The 11,707-nt window shown below is 42.9% G+C and overlaps 1 protein-coding gene across 1 annotated transcript in view; it reads left to right on the forward strand.

Moving 5' to 3' along the window:
- The window catches only part of LOC102936629 (microsomal triglyceride transfer protein), a 32,119-nt gene extending 21,489 nt beyond the window's left edge, over positions 1-10,630 (forward strand). Inside the window, exons 13-18 of the mRNA XM_007054667.4 lie at positions 346-443; positions 2,831-2,955; positions 4,492-4,719; positions 5,118-5,242; positions 6,035-6,205; positions 7,755-10,630. Coding sequence (XP_007054729.2) covers positions 346-443; positions 2,831-2,955; positions 4,492-4,719; positions 5,118-5,242; positions 6,035-6,205; positions 7,755-7,905 — 898 coding nt within the window. The 3' untranslated portion in view covers positions 7,906-10,630. The remainder of the gene's footprint in view (positions 1-345; positions 444-2,830; positions 2,956-4,491; positions 4,720-5,117; positions 5,243-6,034; positions 6,206-7,754) is intronic.
- The last annotated feature ends 1,077 nt before the right edge of the window (positions 10,631-11,707 follow it).

Consider the following 11,707-nt stretch of genomic DNA (forward strand, 5'->3'; position numbering starts at 1 on the left):
TCGGATGCATTCAGTGGAAAATACAGTGGGGAGAATTATATACATAGAGAACATGAAACAATGGGTGTTACCATACGCTATTACCTCACCTTAAGTGATCACTCTCGTTACAGTGTGTATGGTAACACCCGTTGTTTCATGTTCTCTATGTATATAAATCTCCCCACTGAATTTTCCACTGAATGCATCCGATGAAGTGAGCTGTAGCTCACGAACGCTTATCCTCAAATAAATTGGTTAGTCTCTAAGATGCCACAAGTACTCCTTTTTGATTTAGATTCAGACACTAGATTTTCCTCTTTTTCTGCCCCACCCATACACACCTTTTCCTATTTTTTGTTCTAGGAAAGCAATGAAAGAAATTCTGAAAGATCCACAGATCAATAATTACAACTACCTCTCCAAAACTGGCAGTTCCTCTTCTTTCTCAGGACCCTTGGCAGGTGACAACATGGACAAGATTATGTTTAAGCTCATCTCAAAGACCAAGTGAAAGTACCTGTAGGCAGAGTCTACTTTTGGAATCCATTGTCAAGGAGCCCTGGGAGTTAAAAGGGATCTCTAACTTGTGTGACTGTCCCAAATTTAAGACGAGGTGGCGAGAGTTCTCTGTATGTGTCCTGAGATGTCTAAGCACATTGGTTATTTCTCCACTAGCTCTAGTTGCATGTACTTTAAAAGAAGTGGGGAAGGAAAGGAGGTGGAAGGATATGTGAGGGAAAGAAACTGCTGTGGTAGGGCCACCACAATCCAAAAGCTGGCTCTACATGTAGAGCATAAAATGACTCCTTTATGGAATGAGGCACCAAATCAGTCAGACATGGTCACATTAGCAGAGCCATTGTTCTTGATTCTTTACAAAGCCTATCACTGCCACTCTGAAGCTTTGTGTGGAGTGTGGAGTGATGTCAGATACACACCCCATCATCCAAATACATCTGTTTCTGACATACTGCTTGTCAAAGGGCAGCCCCATCCTGGAGCACCCTTCTGTGACAGTCACAGCATGCCAAGTATGCCTACCTCAGTTTCCCCTTTCAGAGGCCCCAGTAACTCCACTTCAGGTTCGCTTAAATAATACCCCTACTACACCCAGGGTATATAGTCCTTAGCACCCCATTCTTCCCAGCAGGCCACCTCCCACACCACTTTCTTTGCTGGGAGTCTTTCCATGCCATACTCCAGTGTCTTCCACCACACCTAGGCTCCTTGTCAGTCCTCTTCTGTCTCTCTGCCAGGATACCCACCCCAGCCCTTCCAGCTAGAGTGGAATCCCACTTCTTCAAAGTAGGAACCCCTTTGTTCTGGGAGGTCATCCTCACCAGGGGAGAATCCCTCACTCCCCCATCCCGCTCACTGTTCTGCTAGATCTAGGTCTCCAGGATGGAAGTGCCAGTAGGTAATCCCCTCTGCTGCTCCCTAGCCTTCAGCCCTCTCCAGCCCTGAGTTGCAGCTCTCCAGCTTAGAGCCAGCAGGCACTTCCCTCAGCTGATCTCTGGCTTTCAACTCTCTCCAGCCTTCCAACTCCATTGATCTGGTTTGGGGAAATCAGCCAGTAAAACCTCTCTTGTTGCTCTCCTGCCTTTAGCCTTCCCCCAGGAACCACCGAGAGCTTTCTTCCAAGACTTTTCCACAATCCCCTGGTCTCTGGCAGCTCTCACCTATTCTTTTCCTGATTGACTCGGCCAACTCTAACTCTCCAGGTTGGTTGGGGTCAGGGTCAGAGATGCTCGCTCGCTCCCCGTGCCACCACCACTCCGTGCTATATCTAGGGCCCAGCCAGGTACCCTCTTTTAAGCCCAACTTGGGGAGTCAGCTGACCAATCACAATCTTCCTCTTAAAGGACCAGTGCCACCGTGTGGTACTTCTTCCCACATACTTTATAAAAACACTGATCATGCCAGTATCACTGTTCTCCCAGAATCTGCTACCACAAAAGATTAGCCAAATCTGGGACCTAAACCTGTGGTAGATCTCTTGTGTGATAGAACACTGCTGCTATTGCTAGGCCAAGAGACTAGCTCTATTCCTAATTATTTCTTAATTCATTAGAGTATTTTAATAAGCTTTTCAAAGGGGCAGATGCTCAGTTGATGACTTGACTGGAGCTATGACAATTTACACAACCTTTATGATCTGCCCAAATATTTTTATCCCCACCCTCCAGCTCTCATTTCTGTGCCCATTCATATCATTTCTCCCTTTTACCCTTTAATTGTGTTCCTTTGTATATCCCCAAAGGATGTTCTGGGCATGCAGAGGCAAACTAAATGGGAGACAGGAACATTTTAGGGCTAATCCTTTGATTATTATAAGTTTGGACGGAGATTAAATTTTGCATCCCTCATATTTCAGCTTCTTGGTCAGACTGTTAATTGTTAGTGTATGGGACTGTGCTGTTCATCTACCATAGCCTGGAAGGGAAGAGATATTGAATATAATGATATGATCTGAATGGGGTTGGTACTTACCAAAAGGCCTCTAGCCTTTTGTCTGATTTACCCAGAAACCCAACAGGTTATATAACAAAGTAATGTTTCCTGCACCCCCATCAGAGCTCTTCTGTACTTTGAGTTATAATGCCACTGAATTTGACACCTTGAACACAGAAGACCACACTGGACTTCTCTGCAATCCCATGGCAGAATCTTCAGATCTTCCCATTATATTACATGGGAGGCCTCCAAGCTCTTTATTTTCCAGTCAGATAGTTGCAAAGTGTCCCACCCCTCAGCCATTATTGGAACATTTTAAAAATGGATGTGTAACATTTTCCCAGTGATGACTGCTGTACAGCTCTACTCGTTGGTGTGTCTTTCTGTCTTTCAGTCACGGATGACATGCTGTCCACTTTCAGTCTGGAGCTGCTATTCACTGAGAGTGGTGGTCTCCTGAGGAAGAGTGTCTCAGGTTTCATGCTGCGAAGCCATGGCCACCAGCTTCAGGCAGCTCAGGTCTGCTATCAGCTTTTGTCCCTAAATGTGAAACACTTTAGAGTGACTGAACAATAGATACATGTGCGGGAACCCAGGACTCCTGCATTGTGCCAGCCATTCAATATCTCCTCTTTAACCTTCCTTGTAGGCCTGGTGGGTTCCTAATATTTGACTTCATGTACCCATTCAGATGCCCCCACAATAGAGAACATCTGCTACATCTAGCCACACATGGGAAGGCTCAATACCTTAGCTGCTTAGCTGTGTTATTCACTGTTCTGAAGTGGGAACCAGGGCAAACCTGCTGTTTGACATTTTAAGAGTGCCTGTAATGAAAGTTGCTCACCTTGGCTAAATGTCCTGACACGTCAATATTTTCCTGACATTTTTATTCATCATCTATCTATGGATATATGGGCCCATATCCTCAGCTGGTGTAAATCAATCTCATTCCATTGACTTCAATGAAGTTGCACCTATGTATGCCAGCTGAAGATCTAGCCCATGGCATCTTGAAAAAGACTGGAACAGAGACACTGCTGTTATACTGATGTTTTAAAATTTACTACTACAAAGACTGAGTGAAATACTGGCCCCTAAAGTCAATGGGAGTTTTGCCAGGAATGGGTCCAGGGTTTCATTCTAAAAAAGTCATTAGATAATAACTGTTATCCTGAATGTCCAAGTAGAGGTTAGGTGAAATCTGGAAGCTGCTAAGTGCCCCTGTATTTTGAGAAACTTTCCTCACACGTTCATGCTTAGTGTGAGAGACAATTTTACATCATGGTCTGATCCACACTTGACACAGTGCAAGGAGATCTGAAACCTAAGATTTCTATGATGCTAATCACGCTATAGGATTGATTGCAAATGGAATCTTTTTTCTGTCCATCTATCAGAGTTATATGGCCCCCGTGACTGTCGTATCTGAGCATCTCACCATCTTTCATGTATTTATCCTACAATGCCCCAGTGAATGAGGGAGTTACTATTATCCTCATTTTACAGATTGGTACTGAAGCACAGAGAGCTTAGGGACATGCCCAAGTTCACTGTGATGGAACAGGAAACTAAACCCAGTCACCCAAGTCCCCAGATGGTGTCCTAACCACTAGACAGCCTTCCTCTCTACTTTAATTAACACCCTTAAAATAAACAATATCAAATACTAGAACCTGATTCTCCACTGCTTTGCCACCTGTGTTATCATTTACATTTGTCCAAAATTGGTGTAAAATAATACCGAATCAGATCAATAGCGTTTTGCAATCACTTTGTTCAACTTAAATGATTGCTCGAAGGATAGGCCAGTTTTGCATCAGGCTCACTGAGCTTTAAATATAATCACTTTCCAGTTCACTAGGCCCACGGGTAGATGTTACTTGAATCAGTAGTACAGTAATGTAAGATGCCAACCAACTGCTCTCAATATAAGTGTTTCTATCAGCATATCAGCAGGTTCTTTATCCAGCTTTCCCTAGTGGAAGTAGTAAAGGTCAACCCTTGAGGAGGCCTTGCCTTGTACAGCACATTTTCTCTGCTTGTGTATTTTAGGTCTCTGTTGAAGCCCAGGGGTTGGACTCTGTGCTGGGAGAGAGTAATACTGAAGGAGAAGAGGAGCAGGAGCTCATGGCTGGGATGTCTGCCATTTTCTTTGACGTCCAGTTACGGCCAATTGTTTTCTTCCAAGGGTATACGGATTTAATGGCCAAGGTCCTCTTAAGCAGCGGAGAGCCAACCAATGTGGTCAAAGGGAATGTCCTGCTGATGGATCATGAACAGGTAATGGCTGTATGATATGAGGGCCTTCCGTCATCCAAGCTGCCTGTTAAACAGCACCATGGTACACTGCAGCTTAGTGAATATTCTGGAGGAAGCCTGCTTGCAAGCCATGGGCTCATGCCTGAGATTCATGATGGTGCCAAATCTAACCATGGGATGGCATTGATCAAAGGATGTTAAGATTTGGTTTTCTGAATTGGCTCATTAGAGGTGGGTTCTGCACTGCTATGTGGGAGACCTGGCTTCAATTCCTGTCTTCCCCTCCCTAGACTAGTAGGCACTGGGAATGCAAAGTAGGCAGCGCCCCCTCTGGCCAGCTGCTGTTTAATATTTTTGTATGAGCACCTAAGATCAAGAAAAGTGCTTCCAAAATAAATATGCTCTTTTCTGTTTTACAGGCAATTCCACTCCAGTCTGGACTGCAATCAGTGGTTAAACTTCAGGGGGCACTTGGGTTAGATATTTCAGCCAACATTGATATGAATTTATGGGAGCAAGAATCAAGAACAAGCATCAAAACGAGGTAAATGAGTGAAAACTTATTTAATCTCTGAACACTCAGGAGACTTAGCAGGGACTAGCGTAAATTAGAACAGCCTTAGAGCTGCTCCAAACATTAGAACAGACTCAGGGCTGCTCCAGCTTAGGCTGACTTGTAACAGCCCCCAAAGGGCTATTTTATATAATTGGCCAAATTATAACTAGAGCTCCATTCCCCACTGTATTTTCCAATGCATGCATCCGATGAAGTGAGCTGTAGCTCACGAAAGTTTATGCTCAAATAAATTTGTTAGTCTCTAAGGTGCCACAAGTACTCCTTTTCTTTTTAGAGCTCCATGCTTTCCAGCCATGCCTTTCCCACCAAATACACAAATGCAAATCCCATGCTGTGAGGATGGGGGCTTTTTGGGGGGGGAGAGGGGGAGGGAGTTGCATAGAGTATCCTATACCTCTATACCAGCTGTGAGAACTACATCAGTTACACACCCCTTTAAATCTACCCCATTGAACCTATATGTTCAAGGATCCCACAAAAAGAAGTTAGCAACTTCTGAAAGATCTGCCTCCCCGTGAACACAGACACCCGTCACTTATCACTGTCGTTAGGCTCCCATAGCCTATGCTTGGGATCAGGCTAAAAGCCTCACTTTGATAGATGGTTTAATTAACATTTTTCTGCACCTCCCCTTCCTTCGGGATCAGCTGCTGACAAATTAAGAAATAATGAAATCATAGACTGCCGGCATTGCACAGACAGTGTGTTCCCCTGGGAGGCATTGGTCAGTGACAGGATTTATGCTTTCTCCCGTTGCAGGGGTGGACTGGCCATTGATTTCACAGCAGAAATCGATGCCCCTTTCTTTCAAGCCAGTGTGAAAAGCCAGATAGAGGCAGAAGCCTCAATCAATTTTGATACAGCGGTGAGATTTTCAGGGAATCCTGTGCTCATGTGTCTGCAGCTAAGGGAGGAGCAGCTTCCTTACAGGTAAGATGAGGCATTCTAGTCTAGGACTACTAGGGTGTGGAGTTCTACTCAGGGGTGGGGATTAGGACACTCCTACTGTCACGGACATTCTCACACCAGACACAGTGTTTAGTTTGTGATTCCCAGTGGTGGGGAAGGTGCGGAGGGAGATCATGCACTACTTCTCCCTGTCCTCCTGACACTAGAACTCAGTTCAGAACCTTGACAACTGTGCTCCCTAGTTCCAGTGGTACTTGGCCTTCCGCAATATCATGAGCATCTGAGATATCCGGGGATACTAAACCCTCAGGATACAAGAGGAGAGGTTATTATGAAAACCAGTTCTCACCCTCCCACTAAGCAGCAAGTTATTTATTGCCCTGTTTCTTGTAGCACGTGGTAGGAGTTTCATTGTCCAGAATTTGACTTAAAGCAGGTTCTGTTGAGTCCCTCCATCTGGAGAGGTCAGTAAAAGGTTAAAGGAAGCCTTGGACAATGCTGGAGAGTTAGCCAGGTTAAGAAGTACTAAGACAAGCCCTGTGCCCAGAAAAATGCTGGGCTGTCTTTTTCAGTATTGTGGCAGTAAACCTCTTTTATGCTGTAACTGCTGGTCCTAATGCCAATATTGATTTTGCCCCAGATATAATATCACTGTTTTATTATGCTGTTACTGATAAATCCTTCATGGCTCCTTCTTGACATAAAAAAGTGTCAAGCAGTTTGTTGCTGCTGTATGGCATTAGAGGCAGATATCCTGGCACTGTTCCTATGACTTACTAGCTGACTCGAGCTAACAGGGCTGAGTGTAACTGTCTGAAATACTTGCAAATAATAGATGGATAGGTTCCCATAGAAAAGCCTTGGGCCTCCTAACCACCCCACAGATACATCAGGGACATGAAGGGAACCTCACCTACAGGTCAGGCATCAAAACAGGGAGAGAGAGAAGCCCTTGGATCCAAGGTCCTTTCCCACTGAGGAGTGAAACTCTTGAGGAGTTATTCATTTCTCCACAGATCAAATCTTGCTACACAGCTTTTCCTGGAAGTCCAGTCTGCTCCGGTCTCCTGTTCAGTGTGCACTGCAGACTAGTGCCAGAAATCAACTCATTCTCTAAGAATCTTCCCCTTTTCAGTCAATTGCTGGGAGCAGAGGGATAACTTGAGACAGCAGTGGTTCATCCTCCTACTGAAACATTTAGGCCCCGTCCACATTATAGAGGAAACTATCAGCAAAATTTCCCTGTCCAGTGTTGTGAAATGTTGGAATTGTTTTAAAGTGTGCTAGTTAATCTGTGCTAAAGATTAAATTCATAGCAGCCTCTAGCATGGTTATACAACATGGATATAATACTGTTTTCAAGGGGCAATAAATCCCCATTGACAGAAGTCAAGAAAAACACCTGTCAGAATATGCCATAACATTCCAACAGATCAAACTTTTAAGGAATGACTGAGGTATGAACCCATCAGCATAGAACATGCTGATTTGAGGAGACAAGTTGGGTCCAATCTTGTATGATTCTAAAGTCTCCTAACTACTTCGTTGTTGCTCTTGTTCTGCCCCACAGAGAAATCTTTACAATCTCCGAATCTTCACTGAACCAAAGCATTACTGTTCGCAAGGGGAGACGGGGCATTATTGCTGGACGTGAGCTTTCCTTGCACAGGGCCAACTCCGAGATGTGCAAGATCCTGTTGACAGAGACAAAGGAGCAGTAGAGGAATCAATGTGTGCTGGGTCTGGATTTATCATTCCTCCCTTTTCCTTGGTCCCAAATTCTCAACGAGCCACATCCATGAGCCAGACCCAGGACTGATGTGGGCAGCCCAGGGCCCTTTCTAGCTCCCAAAACAGTCTGCTTTTTACTGACTGTAATAAAAACAAGTGTCCCTATTGCAAGAGAACACGTTGAAATCAGGGTGCCAAATGTGGTTGGGACATGAATCCCTAGAGTTCATCAAGGCAAGTCCCTTGTAAAGGGCCAGCTCTGAGACGTGCACGATTCTGTTGGTACAGTCAAAGGAACAGCAGAATTAACATGTTCTGGGTCTGGCCTTAAGAATCCTTAAGACACCAAGAAAGGAGAGAGGTAGAATGTTCATAATCATGTACCCTTCCCTATGATGGTCATTCTCCATATGACATGGTCCCTTAGAAGTAAAACTGGGCCATCATAAACCTCACAGCTAAGACCCCTTGCTTTGAGAGTCACAAGGTGAATTTCAGGCAGTCTTAAGAAAGTGTTCTGAGAGAGGATACCCAGAATGGCATGTTAATCACACATTTCTCCCCACTCACCTGAGTAACCACAATCAAGTGAGCTCTCTCAGAGGGTCTGGTCAGAACTTCCCGGGGCTGAGGAAGTGAATGGAATCCAATATTGCATGATTTGATGACTGCGATAGTGGGCCATGCATGTGGAAAGGGTAGCTTGATTTTGGGGGATACTTGATTTTTGAAAAAAAAGCAGTAAAACAAAAAAGCTGCATAATCTGTCAGCAATTATGTACATTCCTTTTGGTATAATTAAAAGTGTTTGTATCTGAATAGTTGTTCATCTCAGTTCCCTCACAACTTGAACTTCTTCTGCCTGATCCTCCAGTGAGTTCATGCTCTGTTGCCAGGGAAATGACTGATGTTAGAAATCCAGAAAGAGAAGATGACGCTGGAAGTGGCAAATCCTTTGTTTAAATAGGGCAAATTCAACCCTGGCATAACTTCTCATTTTAGGGGTTAGATGGATGAATTTGACCCACACAATTTTCAGTATTAGCAAGAATAATTAAACACATTATGGAAAACTAATGTGAAGGTAAATAGGGTTGTGCTTAAGTAGGGTGTGTATATATATATATATATATATATATATATATATATATATATATATATATATATATATATATATATGGCAATTTTTCCCTTGGCAAGACTCCTCTTTTAAGGGAATGGAAGTCTACTAGGGATATTACTTCTCATTTCACCAATACAACATTAGTGGAACAGTGGAACCACTACTGGGGCACTGTGTCCAGTTCTGGTGTTCACGCTTTAAAACAGATGTTGAAAAATTAGAAAGAATTCAAAGAAGAGCGACAAGAACGTTTTGAGATCCGGAAGATCTGCCTTACAATGAGCAACTTAAGGCACTCAGTCTATTTAGCTTGTAAAACGCAATTACGCAAGGTTACAATGCAATTTGGCCGTGGCCTGTACTTACACAGGGAGAAGATATCAGGTAGATGAAGGATCTTGAATTTAAGAGACAACAGCATAACAGGATCCAAAGGCTGCATTTGAAGTCAGCAAAGTTCAAACTGGAAACGAGACCCAGTTTTTAATAGTAAGAGGCTTTAAACATTTGAACAGATTACTAAAGTATTTGTTAATTCTCCATCACTCGGAGTTTTTCTAAAAGATATGCTCTAGATACCCACGTTACTGGGTAAAAGTAGGTATCGCAAGGTGAAATTCCCTTGCCTGTATTACCCAGGAGGTCAGATTAGATGATTATAATGGTCCCTTCTGGCTTTGAAATCTATGAAATGGAGAGTTTGGCCAAGGTTAATACAACAAGGACATTTCATATAGTTCTCTGTCTCTCTCTCTTTTTATGGATATTATTCAACAAAAATTGAACAGAGCAGTGTGGGAGTGTCTTTCCCAGTATCCCACTCTCCTCCCAGTCTTGTCAGAATGTAACAGGAGTAGGGGAAGGACATGTTTATGTGTATATATATATATATATATATATTTTTTTTTTTTTTTTTGAGATTCATTTCCTAGTGGATAGTTACCCATGGTGCTCCTCCTTCTAGGTGATCCTAGGTTTACATATTAATGAAAAAACCTTTTGCATCTCTTAACTTCTTAAAAGTGGTACCACTCTTTTAAATGAAGCACAAGGTGACAAGACATTCCTCAATCCTAAAGATATATGAGGCAATATTCAAGTAGCAAAGTGATGGAGAAACTTCCCTTTTCTGTTTATATTTTGGCTATATTTGTGGTAATTAGTGTACATTGTAATTTGCTTTTTAGAGTACACATTGTTTTTTAAGTTTTCAATGATTTTTCTTTTAAGTGACCAACATCATTGTATCAGTTATCATTTTTGTGCTACAAATTGAATATTACTGCAGCAATTGCAGAAGGAAGGGAAATTAACATCAAATAGCAATGCTCCTGGATCCCTTTCTGATAAGATTTTTGGTGTCCCAGTTTTGCTTCCCACTTACAGTTTCTATATCAGAAAAAACTGGGGAGTGGGGAGATTGTGGGAGTATGAGAACACTGCAAAAGCTGAGGATTTTGTTGCCTGATAGCATTTCTTTCATACTGATGCTCATATTTTTGCTTGGTGGTGTTTTGCTGCTTTTTCAGAGGGAGATACTAATTATGCATCATTTGGTTTAGTTTAATAAATTTAATCTATTTTTTTTTAAATTATATTTGACTTTGTTAATTTTTCCTTGCATGTGAACAGAACAGGAACGCCACTTTGCAACACGTTCCCCGCAGAAGCCAGAGGGAATGGTGTCATTGAAGCCAGCTATATTTAACAAGGCTAGGAGCTGGACAGGAGCTTGCTTTACAGCTTCAGCCTCAAAAAGTTCCAGAGGGCTGAAGCTAAATTCTCTCAAAACTCCAAAGCCCTACAGGAGCTCTGGTCTCTTCTGCTCTGCCTCTATAGAGCTTAGAGATGACCTTCAGCCCTGTGAGATTCATAGGCCTAAAGATCCCAGTTATCCAAACCCTCCTATTTTGTGAAGGTTTTGGATACCAGTCAAAATGTTGGTAAAAATCAGGGTTTGCCCTCATCTTCTGAGCAGCTCAAAAATCCGCAGATTACTAGGTAATTTGCACTGAGCAGGCCCAAGGTCATATAGATTCATTACAATGTAACCTGCTCTCTTGTCTAAATGGCAGAATTACCCCCTGACTGTGGAAGGAAGGAACATGCTTCACTTGTTATATTTCTAGACTGTCTCCTGGGCTTCAAACTGCTTTCAAATTCAAGTTATCCATCAATAAATTCCATCCCTCTTTGAGCCTCATTTACTTGCCTCTCCATCTTTAACTTTTCCCCGTGGGGCCCTAAGGTCTCTCATCTTCATCAACTTTAATTCCTGCTAGCTTGATTCTCCTATTCCAGTGCTGCTTTCCTGTCCTCTCTGTTTGAATTAAAACACCTCAGAGCTTGCTAGCAGCTCTGCTGGCATGTACCATTGTGCTTACCTCCTTCAGCGGAACTGAAGGTTAAGCTGCTAATGACACAGTCCTGCGGTTAACCCTGCCTGTAACTTATTCCACAAATGGGTTGGCAGCCACAGCATGAGGCCTGAGTGATCTTAATTCATGTCTGAAATTACGTTATTCTGGTTTCAGAGTAGCAGCCATGTTAGTCTGTATCTGCAAAAAGAAAAGGAGGACTTGTGGCACCTTAGAGACTAACAAATTTATTTGAGCATGAGCTTTCGTGAGCTACAGCTCACTTCATTGGATGCATACGTTATTCTGCAA

This window comes from Chelonia mydas, chromosome 7 (assembly GCF_015237465.2).
Source record: "Chelonia mydas isolate rCheMyd1 chromosome 7, rCheMyd1.pri.v2, whole genome shotgun sequence".
Lineage (NCBI taxonomy): Eukaryota > Metazoa > Chordata > Testudines > Cheloniidae > Chelonia > Chelonia mydas.